This window comes from Durio zibethinus, chromosome 25 (assembly GCF_047325235.1).
Source record: "Durio zibethinus cultivar Kanyao isolate XHJ-2024 chromosome 25, ASM4732523v1, whole genome shotgun sequence".
In the NCBI taxonomy this organism is placed as follows: Eukaryota; Viridiplantae; Streptophyta; class Magnoliopsida; order Malvales; family Malvaceae; genus Durio; species Durio zibethinus.
The window spans coordinates 4,780,646-4,801,010 of NC_143186.1; the positions used below are offsets into that span (position 1 = coordinate 4,780,646).

Below are 20,365 nucleotides of genomic sequence, written 5' to 3' on the forward strand. Positions count from 1 at the left end.
TAGGTGTTTTTCATTCCCAGCTTGGAAATAATTTCTTAAAATGTTGCACTGCTGAGACCTTTAGTTAACACATCTATAAGTTGACCCTTGGTTGATACATACAGTGTACAAATTAACCCACTATCTAGTTTCTCTTTTATGAAATGTCAATCTACTTCAATGTATTTTGTTCTGTCATATTCACAGAACTATATACAATGCTTATTGTAGACTTATTATCACAGTAGAGTCTAATTGGTCTATCCCACTTGATGTTAAAATCTTCTAGGATAATCATTAACCATATTAGTTTATAATTTTCTTGAGCCATTGCTCTAAACTCTGCTTCAGCACTTGATCTTGCCACCACATTCTATTTTTTTACTCCTCAAAGTCACAAGATTACACCTAAGAAAGTGCAGTAGCTTGAGATGGATCTTTTATTAGTTACTGAACTTGCATAATTTACATTTGTATATGTCTTTAAAACCAGCCATGAATTTTTTTTTAATAAGATACCTCTTCCAAGATTGATCTTCAAGTAGTGCAATATACGATAGACAACCTAGAGGTACATTTTTTTAAAACTATATATAAATTGACTTATCACACTCACAACATATGCTATATTAAGTCTAGTATATGAGAAATAAATGAGTCTTTCAACTAATTTTTGGTACATCTCTCTATCTACAATAACATTTTCATTAGCTTCTTCAAGTTTATGATTAGGATCTATAGGTGTATTTATAGGTTTACATGCGAGCTTCTCAATTTCCTTCAAAAGATCTATCATATAGTTTAGTTGTGATGAAAATACCATACCGTGAGTGAGTTATTTCAATTTTTAAGAAGTATTATAATCTCCTTAGCTCTTTAATCTCAAATTCTTTATCCAAACACTGTTTTAAAGATTCTCTCTCTTTTTCATGATCTTCGATTATAATTATACCATCAACATACACTAATAGAACTGTGACTCTACCTAAATCAAATTACTTAATAAACAATGTGTGATTTTCTTGACTTTGCTTATATCTCATTGTTAGCATCACTTTGGTAAATCTCTCGAACCAAGCCCTAAAAGATTGTTTAAGGTCATATAAAGCCTTTTTCAACTTGCATAATTTGTTTGCTTCTAGATGACCTCCAAATCCCCATGAAACCTTCATATATATTTATTATTCCAAATCACCATGTAGAAAAGCATTCTTTACATCAAATTGTTGAAGCTATCAATTGTAATTTGTAGCCAATGATAATAAAATCTTAACTGTATTCATCTTGGTAACTAAAGTAAAAGTTTCTTAATAATTCACTTTATAAGTTCGGGTGTAGCTCTTAGCCACTAGGCTTTATACCTTTCAACAGTACCGTCCACTTTATATTTTATAGTGAAAACTCATTTATACCCAATTGAATTTTTTTCTTTAAACAACTCTACCAATTCCCATATCTTATTTTTCTCTAAAGCCTTTATTTTTATTTTCATGGCTTGCCTCCATTTCCCATTAGATAATGCCTCGAATAATGTAGTTGGAATAAAAATAGTGTTTAGACTCACAAGAAAGTTTTTATGGGATGGTGAGAACTTTTCAAATGACACAAAATTAGAGATTGGGTATAGTGAATGCTTAATACATTCTCTAGTTCCTTTCCTAATGACAATAGGCAGATCATAATCATTAGTCATAGTTTTAGAAGATTTATGCTCATTTTTAAAAATAGAGTCAAAGACTATAGTTACCTCATTTTCGGAGTTAGGATCAGATTTTTAAACTTGCACAAGTTCAGGATCTGAAACTTTTCTTCTTGAGTATACCTATAATTCCTTCATAGAATCAAGAATAATATTATCCTTTGTCATATCTTCTGTGTTTGAAATGGGTTCAGACTCAAATTTAGTGTTTGACTTGATCTAAAAAAAAGCAAGTTTAGACTCAAAAGAATTAATAGGTGAAAATATTGAAGGAAAAGACAAATCAAGCAAAAAGAAGTCTTCATCCTTATCTTTCATGAATGGAGTCTCCTTTTAAAAATAAAGTTGAGTAAAAAAATAATTTACTTTTTTCAAAAATGATATCTACAGATACATAAATTTTTTTAGTAAAAGGATAATAGCATTTATACCCTTTTTGAGTTGATGAATACCCCATAAAAATGTAGTTAATTGCTCTAGAATCTAACTTTTTCCTATTATGATTGTGAATATGAACAAATAATGTACAACTAAATATCCTAGGTGTGAGGTTATTTGTGGTATTAAAGTTGTGATAGAATTGTGAGAGTAGTTTCATAGAAGTTTTAAATCTCAAACCCTTGAAGATAACCTATTTATAATATGTGCGATAGTGAGAACAGCTTCCCCCTAATAAGATTTGGATATATTTGCTTGAAAAAGTAAAACTCAGGTTATGGCTAGTAAATGATTATTATTCCTCTCTGCGACTCCATTCTGCTGTAGAGTATTAATACAAAATAACTCATGGATAAACCTCTCTTATTGAAATAGTCTCTTGTATTATTAAACCTAAATCTCTTGATTTTCACTTCAAATTGATTTTGGATCATGTTCTAAAAGCTTAAAAATATATTATTTACATCTGATACAATCATCTATGAAAGAAACAAACCACCTTACACCAAAAATATTAAAAATTGTAGAGGGACTTCATATGTCACTATGAACCAAGTAAAAAAGAGTAAAACTTATTTTATTTCTAACTAAAAAAGACACACGTTTATGCTTTGCAAGTTCACAAATATCACAATGAAAATTCTCAACATTTAATACTTTGAACAAAGAAGGAAACATGTTTTTCAAAGTTCTAAAAGAAGAATGTCTAAGATAAAAATGATAAAGCTATATTTTGTCTTTAATGGAGATTTTTCATAAAGAAATGACAAAGGTAAACTAATTTTGATATTATTTATATTGTTTGATGTCTTAAGATAGTATAATCCATCATTCTCCATAGCAAGTCCAATCATTTTTCTTAAACTCTGGTCTCGAAATTCACAAAAAGAAGGATAAAAAGTCACTTTGCAATTCATGTCTCTGGTAAGTTTTTGTATAAATATCAGATTAATAGATAATTCGTGAACATGAAGAACATTTTTAAAAACAAACGAGAGATTAATTTAAACATCTCCTAAGCCTGCCACTGTAATAAATGAACTATCAGCAATAATAATTTTTTTATTACTAGGACATAGGGTATTTATACTAAACTTCTGTGAGGAATATGTCATATGGTTTGTGGCTCCTGAGTTAATGACCCAAAAACTCATAATAGGCTTAATCGAGACATTTAATCCATGAAAACCAGAAGCTTTAGTTGAACAAGAGACCTTACCCAAAAAATATACCCCAGTATGCTTTTAAGAGTTTTCAATAGGCTTCTTAATTTCTCAATCTCTTTTCTGTTCAATTTTTTTTGCTCTCAAGACTTTTGTAGTACTCTAGTGATTTTACAAGTTGTCACTTTCTCAAATTAGATAATAGTGGCAGATTTTGCAATTTTGGCATAGTTATCTTTCTCAAAACTAAAATGAGTCTTCATAGTAAATGTTTAACTAGAGACGATTCTAGGCAATGAAGGCTAAAGAAAGAAAAAATAAGACTGAAAGATTTAACAAGATTTGGCAAGATTTAACAAGAAGAGCCTAAAGCTTTGATATCATGTGAAAAAACTAAAAAATAAAATTGTATAGAAAACTAAGAGTAAAACTGAATGTATATTAAAAAACTGCTCATAAAGAATTATACAAACACTTTAAGTTTATATACAACTAACTAGTGGGTAAAAGAAACTAAATCTTTCTAAAACTAATCTTATAATTAAAAGATTGTTTATCATAATTTTTTATCTCTAATTTTAAAAATACAAATATTTAATTCTAAAAATATAAAAATATAAATTGTAATATTATAACCAACTATAAATAAATGTTTTCTTACTAGTGCAAATACAAGCTCAAAGTCAATGAGTGCTGATATCTGCACCTCCATAGGTCCTGGCTAACTGTTGTCACGTCCAAACATCAGTGAGACCTCTGACATATTTATGACCCCAAGGTTGATAGAGAATGGCGATGATTTTGGAAAGAATGCGTGTGCTGGTGCTGCTGCCACTTTAACAGCAGTCCAGCAGACCGTGGCTTTAGCACAATGCCTGCTAATTGAAAAGGGTAGTCCACATGATGAAATGCAAGGCAAGAAGATAAAATATTTCTAGACTGGACCTTCTGCTGGTATACGACCATCGCTTTTGGTTTTCTCTTAACTTATTTATCCCTTTTATAACATGCTATTATAAGTTGTTTGCTAAACCTCAATTATTGCTCAAGAGGACCCTTCAGAAAAATAAAATCCTTAAAATACCTGTAATCAGTAGCTATGAATTGGCATTTATGGCGTGTGCGTTCTTTCAGTAAAACAAGGTCGTGACACATGAATATTGTAGTCATTTTGTATCATATCACTCTCATCCTGTATATTTTACATTTATTCAAAAATGTTTTAAGTTCATGCATTTTCTTGTGCAAACATCAGATATATAGCTTTCAAAAATAACATCATGATGCTTAAATCTTAGCTTCTGTTATAATTCCTGGTCATCCTTATTAGATTAGTCTACCACCAAACTGTCATTGCAAATTAATAAACTGATTGTTTCTATTCTGCTTCCATTTTCTTCTCAAATTTTGTCCTGTTTGGCTTGGTTAGGGTTTCAATAAAAAGTATTGTTTAAGTAGAAATTTTTTAAAAGTGTTGTCAAATTGAAATTATTGGAAATCAAGAAGGCAGACTTTAATTTTGAGCAATTCCACGTGATTTCATGTAGTGCAGAACAGTTATTTTGGATGAGTGGGCACCGGATGAAATTTAATTGGATAACAAGGCTGACTCGGATGATGACATGATAAGGATTTAAATTCTGTTTTAGAGCTTGAAAACCGAAATATGCAAGAGTCCTAGTCTCCTGTGAAGTTGACGTAATTTTTATAGACCAAAGCTGCATGGGCTGAACGTGATTACAAGTGAGCTGCATGAAGATTTAATTCAAGCTAGTTTAGGGAGCCTAGGCTGAAGAGTTTTACTTTGAAAGCAAGAAAGAAATGGAATTACTTTCTCTTCAAGAAATGAAAGAAGGGAAGGCTTTTGTTGTAAATAGTTTTGTGTTCATTTGCATTAACTTTTTTGCGTTAGTTTCAGTTTGCTACATTAGTTTAGGCACTTATTTACTGTTTTTGGGTCTCTTAAATTTTTCTGTATATTATTTTAAGCTAGATTGCATAATTCTGCCTTAATTTTAGTTACTGCATTAGGTTTAATTCACTGTTTTTAGTTTCTACATTACAGTTTTTGCAGTTTTTACTTTTCTGCCTGTAAAGTTAGTACTATTTTATGCTTATTACACTAGTTTTAATTTACTGCATCAGTTTAAAAAACTGTTTAATTTACTGCATCGTTTAGGTTGTAGTTTATTGCATTTTTTTAGTGTCCTGTTTTGCATGTTAATTCACTGCATTCAGTTAAGTTAATTGTTAGTTTAATTTTCAATTTTGCATATCAGATAAGTTAATTTTGATATTTTCGATATAATTTAAGATGTTCATCAGCTTTATAATTATTATAATTTTATTTATAATTCTCGTAAAAACGTTACTCAACTCTATTCACATTATATTACTATATTATTTATTCAAGTCGTATACTTATGGGTAGCATACAACAGTAAAAGGAAAGAAAGGGTAAAATTAATTACAATATGAAAATATTAATAATGTTTTTATTTATTTAAAATATTTAATTATTAAATTTTGAATTTTTCAATCCATTGGAGTCTAAAAATTCAACATAAAAAGCTAATTATTAAAATCGCTTAAACCGAAAGTCCTACTGATTTACTGTCTTAAATCGAAAAAATGGACTCCATTTACTTAAAGTGAGTGGTTTTTTATTGGTTTAAAGCGATGAATGCTCTTCTCTAGTGGTTTTCATCCATTTTTTTTGTCGAAGAAAGTGGTCAAACACAGTAGCAAAGAAAAAAAAATATATGACCATGCGCGTTTTTAATGGGTAAACCACTTGTTTCCTTATTAAAGTTTTGGGGAATTTTTATTTTGATTTAGTATTTGATTATTAAAAAATTCATTATTAAAATTTCATAAATTGAATTTTTTAATCATTCAATTATTACTAGTGACGGATTAATATGACATTGTTATGTCTTTTGACATTCCTCATTTAATATTACTATATCATCTGAGATCTTATATGAAATTATGAACATGATATTACAAAATATTTTAAAAAAATAAAAAATTTTATATTATATGTTTGAGTCACTTTACTTTTTAGATGTTCTTCTTTTGGTCATTCAGTTTTTGAAAAATTAAAATTTGATTACCAATATTTGTGAAATTTATTAATATTTTTATTTTTATTATTAATTTCTCATTGTTCACGTGGAATTACAATGATTTATTCATCAATATTTATAAAATTTAATACTCTAATAAATTGTTTTATTATTTTAATTATCAATTTATATTGAAATATCTTGAAATAATACTCAAATAAACTCTCAAACTTTATAAAAGTTGATTACATAGAATTAAGGGAATAAACTTTTATAAAATAAATATTTAAAAAAAAAGAAAGGTAGAAAATAGAAAAAATTTTGATAAAAATTATTTTTTTAAAAAATCAATTGTTTTAGAAAAAAATAATTTATTTTTTAAAAATATATTATTTTTAAAAGTCATTTTAAAAAAAAATAATTTCAAATCTTAACTATAGAAATTATTATAAACTATATATGTTTTACTCAAAAATTTTGAATTATATTTATAACAAAAAATTATAAATGTAAATTAAATTATATAATCTTAGGTGGCAAATTATATAATTTTTTGAAGTATTTGGCAAATTATATCCCTTTGACACTCTATATCATAGTTGTTAATTTTATTTCAATACCAATTGTACTAGTTAGTATGCTCTAATTATATTAAAATATGATACACCTAAGAATGATTTTTTATACAAGATTTAATATCAGATAATGCCGGTTGCTTTCATTGGTTTCAATAAATTTTGGTGAATTAGCATATTTCAGTCGATACATGAATATAAAATATATTTTTGTAATTTTAACTTGTCTTTTATTGTTTAATTATTTTAATCTAATAAAAATAAAATTAATTAATAAAATAACTTTTAAAAGTTGAGTTTCTTTATTTTTTATTATAACTTATTTTCTTTTATGTTTAATTTTTTAAAACCAAAGTTTATAATTTTATGCTTTATTTTTTCAAATCAATGTTCAATCTCTTTTAAAAAAATAGTTATGCTCCATTTATAAAGTTTAAGAATCATAAAGTCTTGATTAATTTTTTTTTATCTCTTTGTTTTTATCTTAATATTTACATTAAAAAAATACTTTTTTAAATATCATATGATCAAATTAAGTATTTAAAACATCATGAAAAATTTATGATATTATTTTTTATACTTTTAAACTTATTCATTTGATTTTTGAAAATATTACATATTTATTTTGTAAATTATTAATAGTATTATAATGTATAAGTTCATACATATTTATAAATATATTTATATTAAACTAAAAAATCCAAAATAATATACCAAAACATTGTACCGGTATATACCATACTTTTATAGAAAATTGAAATATTATATGGTATAATATTAACAACCTTACTTGATATCCAACATATCCAAGATAGTGGCAAGGTGGCGACAAGTAGGAGCTAAGCTTGATTAGTTTTAGGTGTCTTCCCTCTTCCTTGATGCTAAGAGCCAAGATTGCTTCACATACAATAATCAACATTTTTGTTCAATACCAAAAACTCTATCTTATTATTGTATGTTTTTTTTGAAGGAATCTTATTATTATATTTATTTTGGTACAAGAAAAGTCAAAGTCTAAGGAAAATGAGTGAAAGGGAATTTGTAAGTGTTGAGAATCGAATTTCAATATTATTGAAGCCTACTTTTTAAGAGAAAAAAATGAATTAGTTGGACTAAATTTTTGGTAATTTTTTGACAATTAATTTCATTAAAATGTTATAATCTAATCTTAATATAATGATTTTAGCTCTAATCAATATATTGTAAATTATTAATTGTTTGCAAAACTTTCATTGTATTATTATTATTATATAACAAATACTCAAAGTCTATTTTAGATTTGAATCAAACTAGGGCCATGAGCTTGGACAAGTAATTCGTTTGTAGGTAGCTCTATCCACATAATAGTAAATTTGATGCTTATCCTTGTTTTATCTAAATAGTTTTTAATAGGTGAGAAAGCTGACTCGATCCTAGGAATCAAATTCTACTAATCCAAAACCAAAGTCGATTATAATTCAATAATATGGTAAAATAGTCAAATTTTAATTAATCCAAATCCAAGATAGCTTGAACCCAAAATTACCTGTAAATGAAATGATATAATATTCAACTTTATCTTACTTATAACCCAAACAAAATGATTTAACATTTATGGACCAAACCTGAATTAAATCAATTCAAATTTATTCAAGCCCAAAATGACTTGAATTGAATTAAAATTCGAAACGATTGGACAAGTAATTCGTTTGTTGGTAGCTCTATCCATATAACAGTAAATTTGATGCTTATCCTTATTTTGTCTAAGCAATTTTTATTATAGGTGAGAAAGCTAACTCAATCCTAAGGATTAGATTCTACTAATCCAAAACTAAAGTCAATTACAATTCAATAATATAGTTAAATAGTTGAAATTTAATTAATTCAAATCCAAGATAATTCAAACCCAAAATGACCTGTAAATGAAATTATCTAATATACAACTTTATTTGACTTATTACCCAAAAATCGAAATTATTTGACATTTATGGTAAACCAAACCTAAATTAAGTCAACTCAAATTTATCTAAATCCAAAATAACTTGAATTGAATAAAAATCTAAAACAATTCAAATTAGCTTAAAATTATTTGAACTCCAAAAAATTCAAATTCGATATAACCAAATCCAAGTTTTAAAATGATCCCTAAAATGTATAGTAACTTGAATCTGGCTCAATTTAAGAAGACTTGAAACTTGAGTGGTTTGATAAATGGAAAATCCAAACTAGAATATAATCTAATCTAAAAATAACTTGACCTAATAAGATTCATGAGAAGAGTTAACCTGAATTCAAACATGATCTAATTCAAAATTGAATCATTTACCTTTTCAAAAAAATAAATAAGAGAATAAAAATAATAGAAAATAATTTTTGTTTTGAGGCATGAAGAATACTTTCTTAAAGTTAATTATGCTTTTAAGATACAATAAAGCCTCAAAACCCATCAAGTAGAAGCAGTGAAAATGGTTATACTGAAAGATTTATTTATAATGAATGAACAGACATAAATTTCTATTCAAATGGTTATGACATTTTGTATAATCATAACCTTTATGAATAATATTCTATTTATATTCAAACAGTTATGACCATTTGTCAAATGATCACTGTTTCTGTTCAAACATAATTATTTAAAATATGAATAAAATTAATATAAAAATTAATTTTATTCATCAATAATTAAATCTTTCTATCCAATGTGGGATGCACTACATTCTAAATTACTAACAATCCTCCACTAGTTCAGAATATTGGTGCTTAATCTTTAACTTTCCACACAAACAACTATTATGAATACAAGAAGATATCTCTTATTAACATTTCAATTAAGGTATATATCTTAGAATTCTAATAAAGTTGGTGGTGTTCATAGATTAAACCTCGACTTTTAGTGTTAAAATTGAAGATATAACACACATAATACTAATTTATTCTTCTATCAAAGGTTTATAATCGCTTTGGCACTATTATGACCATGTGCTTATCCTATTCATAAATATTTATAAGAGATATCTCAATTTTTCTTGTTAAAGCGACATCACTTCTATGTTTATATAGGTAAAGTTTCCATTATGTCTCCATTGCTTTAGACATTTAAAACTCCATTAAGAGTATAAAAACTCATCATTCTCACACAATGGATCATATTAATTTTTAAAATTTGAATGGATTTTATTAGTGCTTATCAGACACATAACAATAACTTGTTTTTACCCATTAAACTTTGTAATTAAAGGTTACAATTCAGAGTTAGGTTCCCATTATTGGTGTCTAGTAGTAAGGGTTTAAATCCATTCTACTTATAGTCCTATTAACCAAATATCTTGGAATTTAATTTGCTTTTGTGGTAATTACTTCCGACTGAATCTGTAAAATAATTATTGCAGGCTAATATATCCAAAATTTTTATTTTGCATATCATTTGTATACTCTAGACATTGTTGTCTCATTCTTGTCATTTTAAGAAATAGTTGATTTTGGTTGTGGCCACAACTTTATATTCATAACTTTCAACCATTCTATTTTCATGCTTGTATATATCTTTGATATAATTATACTTCTAGTACAATTGGACATAAATCAAACCATTTTAGTCCCTTTAAGACTTTTAATGACCTTTTTATGATTTTACTTTAATAAGTTTACTAAACTTATTTGCTTGTATAATTTGTTCATAAAATTATACTAAAATTTTACAACAATAAGGTGGCATTTATTTATTTATTATTCTTATTACCCTTATCATGTACAAGTATGCATTCTTTTATTAAAAAATGTCTCGTTCAATTATCAATATATTATATATACTTAATCAAGTTGCCATTTCATTTATCTTTTCATTATTTGGTGATTTTTTTTTCTTTTTTTTTTTAAGTAAGAGACCTTCAAATTCACCCTTAGTGAAAGATAATTAGCAAATATTCTACATCTTAATATTTCTTTTTCATCAAAAGTTTTAGATCTTTTATATTTTAACTCAAAATAAGAGTTTAAATCAATAAATAGATTTCAAATATAATCATACTTCTATAGGCTCATTTTAAGACTTTTTATGTCAATTCATAAATACTTATATGAATTTATTTCATCATAGATACTATTAATAATTTTTATTACCATGAAAAAAACCATTTACATCACCTAAATGGATCAAATAGCATTTCTTTTGCTATTATAAAAGTTTTCATATTCATAAGATCTTAAAATGACTTATGACTTCCAAAGTAAATATACTTTAAAATTTTCATTATATTTCAAAACTTTTAATAAAATCATAGATGATAAATCATTGTACAATTCATGAGTTAGACCATATAAATAACAAAAAGTTACACAACATGATCAAGATTGTGGCATCAATTTTGGCTTATGGCTATTCTAAGCCAACCATAATAATTCACATCATACCTACAAATCATGTAAATTTGGCTATTAAAATTATCTCATTTATGGTGATGGCTTTTAGTGAAAACCAACTATTTCAAATGTTATCATGAGTTTCTAATGCATATATTAATTGCCCAATAGCCAATTTCAAGTTAATGACTATTGAAACTTCTAAACTTGATTTTAGAATTTTATAAGAACTTTATTTCTCCATCATTGTGCAGGCTAAGTATATATCTATATTATTTATCACTTTTAATTATTCATAACATTTTCAAAAATATAATAAATTCAAACTTTACTAATAGGACTAATATGCCTATGTACAATAAGAGTCTATAGTATATTTAACTCTAATTTCAAATACTTTTACAATTATTTTGTAATCAATATGTTCATATCTAGATCACCATCTCAACACAAGTCATGAAATATGAATCCAAAGACTCATTTCATAAAATAGCATAAACAATAATTATATTATGAGTTCTACTCATATTTCATGCAAAAACTCGTGATGAATTTACATTGGTATTAAATCATTGATCGGCTAACTTTAAAGCTTACGATTTTCATAAGCCAATATTATTACTTAAGCTTATATGTTAATATAGTGTATAACCAGCCACATCTTTACCATTGTCATAAAACTATTGAAAACCATGAAAACTTATGCACTTTTCATTTTAACAGCTTGCAGAAAGCCATTTTTTCAAGTACAAAAAGTAAAAATGTCTTCATTGTCTTTAATCAATAATGTATTAATTTGATGATTGCATTCTATCTCTATAGTCCATATCTTTCTTATATGCATAAAAAGGAAATTTGTATCCCATTCATTTCATTTTCGTAATATATGGCAAACTGTACCAAAATTCTCTATGCTGTCACAAAATGGAATTAAACACATGCATGTACTGGTGCCTTTAAAACATTGAATTTGCATGTTCTTTTCTAATTTATAAACATAACTAATTAGACATTGATGAGCATCTTTCAAAATGCCAGTAACTGACAAATACTTCAATATTTTTAATGACATGCATTTTCTTTTAATCAATCATCTAATTAGCTCAAATTGTTGGTCAAATTTTAGTTAGTGATACTAACATAAAATTTATAAAATATAAGGATGCCATAGATATACATACTTACTGTATTCTACATTACCACTAGCTATAGTTCTTTGTGAAATTATATACTCATTCCACATAATAAACTTGCATTAACTTATTACATTATAAATTCAAACAATTTATAAATGCTATCATCAATGAGAATAATATTTTAGAACCCAGACCTTTTTATAAACCTCATAGTTATAATGGTTTGATATTTTCTTTTTAAACAAGCATCTCTTTAATCTTCAACCTTTTATAAGCTAATTTCATCAATCATAGTTATACAGCATCCTAGTTATATAGTAAGAACATTTATATTCCAAATTTTTTGTTTGTCTTACTTGTTTTAACCATTAAACACAAATTGAGTTGTATCTTAAACCTTTTCTTTATGATTCATACAACTTAATTTTATAGACTACTGTATTGTCCAACTGTGGGTATAAAATTATTGTTTTGTGTTTATCTTTGAGACTTTTTAATTTTTTTTGTTTTAAATTTCTAATTTCTTTCCTAGTGATATAGAATCATAGATTACATACCTGGTTTATGTAGCAATAAACTTTTGTTTCCTTGGCTTGCAAAGAAAGATGAACAACGGAAGGCTTAAGTTGATGAAAAATTCATTTCCATGCCACATCTAATGCTATATTCAAGCCACGCCTCTCAACTTGATTAAATTCCGATGATAAATCATAATTCTATCTTTTGCTTTTATCAACAGCCTTTAATCAAAATTTCTTATAAACTTGTGAAAATAAACCTTAAGATTGTTAGAACTTAGGGTTTAGAAAAATCATGAGAAATTGAAGAAAGGCTTCAAGGTGTGTAATGGTGCCACTTTCATTAAGGTTTATTTGCCCTTACCACTTGATTAATTGGTATGTAAAAGAGTTACTAGCGATAAATTTTAAAGATACAATGAAGGTAATTGACAAAGTATAACAAGGCTATAAAAGATTCATAACCAAAGTTAGCAAGTACTCCATTTCTGTTTTATGCTCAAGATTGTTCAATGCTATGATTACGAAAATCCACATATAACATATCATTAAATCATAAATCATAAATTAAATAATTTAATTAAGAATCCAAAGATTAAAAGAATAGAAAGCAAAATTCAATGAAACTTAAGGTTTTTTATGAATTATTAATCATCAACTGTTCTAGTAAAATATAAAAACTCAAAAGATAATAACAAGAAACTTAGTTTGTATTTTATTTCACGAAAAAACTATTTGGATAATTAAAGCTTTCCATGCTTATTTCAAATGTAAATTTTGCCAATTTTGTTAAATTTTTTCGTGTATCTTTTTCATGCGAAATATTAATTACATAATTACCTTTAAATTGTTATAAAAAATAAATAAAAAATAATTTTAGTTTTGAGGCATGAAGAATACTTTTTAAAAAGTAATTGTACTTCTAGAATACAATATAGTCTCAAAACTCTTTAAGTAGAAGTAATAAAAATAGTTATATTAAAATATTTATTTATAATAAATGAATTGACATAAATTTTTATTTAAATGGTTATTATCTTTTTTATTCAAATAGTTATGAGTATTTATTATATAATAATTATTTTTATTCAAATATAATTATTTAAAAATATGAATAAAATTAATATAAAAAATAATTTTATTAATCAATAATTAAATTTTTTTATTCAATATAAATTGCATCACATTCTAAACTACTAATGTTACCACTAAGGATTTTGGCATGGCATAATTAACTTATATATAACTAAATTAAGCTTGGTTGATTTTTTAAAATCTTTGTCCAATATCTACTCAATTCGTCAAGTGAAAAGAATTAAAAATTTTAAAAATATTAAAAAAATAAATTTTAATATTTTATATTTTTAAATATATTTTAAAATTACAATTAAATAAAAACATTTTTGTTAATTAAACAATATGTCGAATGGAACTGATCTTTAACTCAAAGTTTGAAAAGGCTTGTCCACTCGAGTCAGCAGGCAACCGGCAGGCCGCCAAACCTTTAGACAGTTTATATGAATTACAATAAATTATCTTAATTATTTTAATAAAATATATAATTTTTTATTAAAAATATATTAGGGCTTTAGGGAAGCCGTATGACTTTCCCTCCCTTTTGGATTTTGCCGCCTCTTTTCTGTTGTTTTTGTCAATTAATATTAAATGTAGAAGGTAAAGAGTAAATGTTATATTTTTGGGGCTTAAACAGCATTTAAGAAAATTGATTGAAAATTGAGAGGCAGAGCGGCGGAGACGCTTCGGACTTCTCATTTTCCCTTGTAACTTGCAACTTACAACTGCAATATAAAGGGTTTATCATCTTTTACTTGCAGCTAAGCTTCAATGGCTTTCTGGGGTCGGTTTCTTTCTCACTCTTATTATTATTTTGTTTTGCAGTCTGAAAAAGAAGTTTTCTTTTCTTTTCTTTTTTTCCTTTTAAAAAGAAAATTGGTTAATATTTTGCAGGAACCGAAGTGAAGCCTGGAAGACCATTCAGTCATGCACCTCTCAACGGAAGGCTTCATCTTTCCCAGGTAATATTTATAAATTTCCCTATTTTCTTTGTTGGGTTATTAATGGTTAATTTTCATCATCTGTTGGCGAAATCAAAATGCTAAAGAGATACGTATATATAAATATATTTGTCAGGCAACACTAGGAATGGGTAATGGAGCACAGAAAAGCATAGTTCAATGTAATGTGGGAAATAAGAGGCCAGTGTTTGTATGCAGTTTGCTTCCTGAAAAGGCCGAGTGTTGTCAAGTCAATTTGGAATTTGAAGAATCTGATGAAGTTGTGTTTTCTGTTATTGGCCCTCGAACTGTTCATCTTTCTGGTTTCTATCTGCCCACTTCCTCCCATAATGGTCATAATGATGAATCGTATCCTTCTTTTAAGTTTCCAATTTGCTTCAAATTATTGTTTTTTTTTTTCCTACTTTTTCCATTGACTAGGCTGCTCAGAGAATCATATGGAGAAGATATTGCAGAGACAGAAACAGAAAGAACAAAGAATAGCGAAGAAAGTGAGTATGGCGGCAGTTTTATCGATGATGATGATCCACAAGTCTTGCCATCTTCTCCAGACTCTTATGCTCAACCAGGATGTAATCTCACCTCATCTCCCTTTAACGCTAATCATTTTCTTCTCGTTTTTCAATCTAGTTTTATTATTGTAAATAGTGTGCACAAAATCATCTTGCATATGAAAACTTGTTTTGGTGACGTACTGATGTCATTTAATTACATGTCCAAATCTGTATATTATGAGGTTAGCTGTTGGTTTTGAAGTAACAAGCCTTTTTGTTTTCCATGATTATGTTCTTTATTTGAAGTTTTGTTTAAATATGCATTTGTAGGTCTTTTCTAATTTAAGTCCTTTTTTTGGTTCTTACTTCAGCAAATGAAGAAATGTTGGACTTAAAGAAATCTAAGGATGGCAAAGGAAGGTGTCGGCTTAGGAAAAAATTCCAGTTTAATGAATCTGAAAATGATGACAGTTTTCAGCAAAATGATTTCACCGGAGCTGTTGCTGCCATGGAAGTATTGGACAGTGAAACTGAAGATGCATTGCCTATTTCCTCTCTCTGTAAGGCAAAACAAGCATCAAATAGTAGAAAGGCAGATATGGAGGAAAAAGCTGGGAAGGAAACAGAAAAGCTTAACCACAATGAGACTAAAGATGAAGCTACCATGTTAGAAGGGAGTAATGCTGCAATAGGTGTTCAGCCCAAAAGGTAGGATTGCTGTTCGACTTGAAAGAAACATAGAAGCCTGTCAAACAATAAAGAAACACAACGCAATTGCTAAACTAACTTAACTTATGGTTGTTTGCTTCATTAATCATTTCTGGCTTAGGCTTGATTGGGTTTGACTTTAATCAATTCTTACTGGCTTACAGTGAATCAAGTGCTAGGAATGAAGAAAAACAAAAGCATGTGCTTGTTGTTGATAATGCTTTAATGCCAAAGAAGAAAAGACAAGAGCTGACAGAGGAGGAAAGATTTCCTGAAGCTGATCATGGCATGATTGGAAACATGGAGTTGGAGCAAAATGACCACAATCAGAAGCTGGCTAGTAATGAGTGCGTGATATTATTACTTTAAAGAATTGTGTTCAATGAAATTTGTACTTCCATGCTTGTCGACTTGGTTCCTTTGCAAGCAATTGTTCTTGTTTGTAATAACTGCTATCTGATATGTTACTGCAGGGAAAATAAGCACAATGATCTCTTGCTGGCTTCCAGTCAGGTGGGTCTTGAAGATAAAGCAAAGCTAAAGAGGAAAAGGAAAGAACATGCAAAAGAGAAAATGCTCAAAGACAATGCTGCCAAAGAGGATGAAGGTCAGAAGGGTGATTTGAATTTGGATTCTGTAATTAAGGATGTACATATAGAGGATAAGGAAACTCAAAAGGAAGTTAATGATAAGTAAGTGTTCATCATTTAACTTACTGACTTCTGAATGGCCATATCTACAATTGCATTCTTTTTATTCATTTTCTATCCAATTTACATCTCTCATGGGTGCGTGAGTTGAATTGGCCCCCACATGACATTGTTTTCTAGTTCTAATCTGCAATTGCAAATGTTTTGCATTTGCTAATAATTTTTCTTTCTTATACCAATCTAGGAGGAAAAAGAAGAAAAGGTGTAAGAATAAGGAGGATGGGGATGCTATGAAGATGGAACCACCTGTCTTATCAGCCCACGAAAAGAATAGATCTGTGGCAATGGAAGGCAACGATGCTAATGACAAGGCAATTCAGCTGTCGAATGGAATCATCATTGAGGAGTTAGAAATGGGGAAACCAGAAGGCAAAATAGCTACTCTTGGTAAAAAGGCATGTAGTCTTGATTTTTACTGTCCGTTTTGTAATAACATTTAGAAATTTATTGGTGGGAATTTCATTTGAGCTAAATAGATACGCACTCACATATTCTTTCAATGAAGAAAACTTTTCTTGTAAGTTCTGCCAGGCTAAACTGAAGGAAATTATTTACAAAGTTCTCTTTATGTCAGGTTCATGTCCATTACACTGGAAAGTTGAAGGAGAGTGGGCAAGTATTTGATTCAAGTGCTGGCAAAGCTCTTTTCAAGTTTCATCTAGGTAGCATCTTTTGTTAAATCATGCTTTGCAAATACTATAGTGTGTGTGGTCAGTGTTTAATTCAAAGAAGTTTTGTTTATTCAATTAATTATCATATGACATTGTTCTATAAGAACAAATGACATTCTACTTTATAGGGAGACTGGTTATTAGAGACAGTGGGCAAGTATTTGTTTTAAATGTTGTTCTTTGCCAATACATGCATTTGATTTTTAAACTTTTATGTTAGACTTTTAAATGTGTTGCTTTTATAGGAGGGGAAAAAGTTCCAGAGCTATGGAATGTTGGCCTTGATGGTATGAAATTTTCTTTTGTTTTTTGAGGTTTTGTTTTTTCATTAACAAAAATGTTAATTGTCCTAGATGGAATTATGTTTCTTATGAATATAATTCATCAATATTCCTAGGCATGCGAGTTGGTGGCAGACGCAGACTCATTGTTCCACCATCAGTGAGGTATGCAATTCAATTATGGTAAATAGAGCTTGAAGCTCATTTCTCAAATTTTCTAGGCCGAGTCCAGCTCCTCTGATCCTTCCATGATGTATCCTGGGTTTGCTTTGCAGCTATAGAAATGAAGGAGCTCGTGAGAATGTTCCACCCAATTCCTGGCTGGTTTTTGATGTTGAATTGGTTAAAGTTAGGTGATTGGGTGGCAGCACCACTTTTGTTTAGGCCTTGCTAAAGCTATATTAATTCTTCTAACAAATAGAAGATTTCAGAAATGATCTTTTAGATATACTTGCAACTGAGAGTTTCAGTTGTGGACTTGGCATTTTTACAATGTTTGTTGCTTGGAAAGGTTTGAAGTGAAAATATGAAGCATTGGATTTATGCAGTAATTAAAAATTGTTTTTGTTTTCCATGCTGCAAAAGTTTGTATTTGTTCATACTTTTTAATGTCAAATGAAGCAAATATTTCAGCAGGATTTTTTTCCTGGGGAATTAACCAAACAAAAATGGAAGCAGAGAAATTGAACGTTGATGATATTTTGGCTGAAAAAAATATGCCTGGTGAATGTGGCAAATTTCGTTCATATTTCATTTAAATTCTAATGGAGCACTGAGGGATAGATAGATTAGATAGATTTAAGGCAAATTAAAAAAAAAAAAATTAAACTTTTGGATTAAAAACGGACATTATGAAAAGGTGGTAGTGGATCAGAAGAATGGTGAAGAATTGCTGTTGCCCAAATGATCCAATGCAAAGGCCAAAGGCAAACATCAATATCCACATTTAACCAAATTTATAAACTTAAAACAACAACGAATTTCATATAAAACAGTAAAAGTGAGAATATATATATATATATATATATATATGTATCACATGCTTTCTTAGTGTCATATATATATATATCTATACATTTTTTAATCTTTAATTTTAATAAATTTGAAGGATTTGATTAAATTATTTTTTATTTTTAAATTTATTAAAATCAATTATTAAAAAAATATGTAAAATTAAAAAACTTTTATACTGTATTAATTGATTTATTCTTTTATATATATATATATATATATGATTGAACAAAGAAAGTCCTCCACTATTTAGGGAATGAGAGAACTCTTTCCAGCCGCGGGGACAAGCTTGGAAAATCTCCTTTTCAACTTCTCAGATTTGTCCTCCCTCGGTGTTTCCCTAATTGTAAGAGACCTTGTAATATTAATTAATACTTATCACATAAAAAATATTGAATTTGAGCTTTGAAAAAATTATTTAAATGCATATTAAAAATTTTACTAGGTCTTTAGCTGTGAAAATGGTTAAGATTTTCACAAACTCTCTCTCCAACCCTTTTGTTGTAATGGATATAGATTGATCATAGTACACATTAATATTCCGATTATAATAATCATCCCTCATATACTCTGCTTCAACTTTCTTTTGATTCCCATCCTTGATGGCATTCAAATTTCCAAACAATTTTGTTGGCAAATACCCATTGAAGTCATTGTCAGAGAGATCGATAATTCGCAAATGAGACAAGGAAAATGTAGCATCGAAATCATCTATGCGACCATAGAATCTGTTACATCTCAAGATAAGGACTTGTAGTTCCAAATTTCCTAACCAATTCGGAAAGGTGTCATGTAACCTGTTGTTCCTTAAATCTACAAGTTTCAAATCCTTGTAATTAAGCAAAGACGGAGGCACTGACCCTTCCAGTTGGTTTTTGTTGATGTTAAAACTTCTTCCCAAGCAACCTTCAGGAAAATGCCCAGGTGTTGCGCCATGAAACTTGTGAGCTTAAGTTTCCTAGGCATTGTGGAATATTTTGGGCAGGCTTATCCGTCAAGCCTTAAAAGTCCGGTCAAATTTTAAAGGGATTTAAAAAATTTTAAAATTTATTAAATATATTTAAACATAATTTTTAAATTTATTTAAATTTTGAGCTGCTTTAAATAAAAAAATTAAAATTTAAGTTCAGTCCAAATAAAATATATAATTAAAATATTATAATTATAAAAATATATAATATATGTAAAATTTTATTTTTTAAAAGAAAAAGTTTTTTTATATCTTTTTAAAATTTTTATTATATAAATAAGTTTAATAAATAGATTAGAAATTTATTTTTTAACTTTAATTGAGTTAAAAAAAATTTGAGATTCAAAATAATAAGATAGATTGAACTAAATTTGGATAAATATATAAATCATTAATATTAAGTATGGGTTCGATTTGAGCCTTGTTCAACCTAACACATTAACATTTTTATTTGTGATATATCTAAAATTAAAAATTTTCAAAAACTGAATTAATTCGATCTTAATTGATATTTTAAAATTTTTGTCTAAAACTTTATCGGTCCATAAAAATTTATTTTGAATGATTTAA

The 20,365-nt window shown here is 27.7% G+C and overlaps 1 protein-coding gene across 2 annotated transcripts; it reads left to right on the plus strand.

The window, feature by feature from the left end:
- Nucleotides 1-14,515: 14,515 nt before the first annotated feature.
- Nucleotides 14,516-18,449, plus strand: LOC111276655 (peptidyl-prolyl cis-trans isomerase FKBP43-like). 2 transcript variants are annotated; one of them, XM_022862409.2, is made up of 12 exons: nucleotides 14,516-14,772; nucleotides 14,883-14,950; nucleotides 15,066-15,298; nucleotides 15,380-15,522; nucleotides 15,816-16,152; nucleotides 16,317-16,499; nucleotides 16,626-16,844; nucleotides 17,047-17,257; nucleotides 17,437-17,524; nucleotides 17,779-17,820; nucleotides 17,931-17,979; nucleotides 18,090-18,449. In XM_022862409.2, exons 1-12 carry the CDS (start codon nucleotides 14,760-14,762, stop codon nucleotides 18,169-18,171), a joined length of 1,668 nt encoding a protein of 555 aa, XP_022718144.2. In that variant the 5' UTR covers nucleotides 14,516-14,759; the 3' UTR covers nucleotides 18,172-18,449. The 2 variants fall into 2 exon arrangements, with proteins under 2 accessions (XP_022718144.2, XP_022718142.2); XM_022862407.2 differs by having other exon boundaries at nucleotides 14,623-14,772; nucleotides 15,371-15,522; nucleotides 18,090-18,354.
- Nucleotides 18,450-20,365: the final 1,916 nt, after the last annotated feature.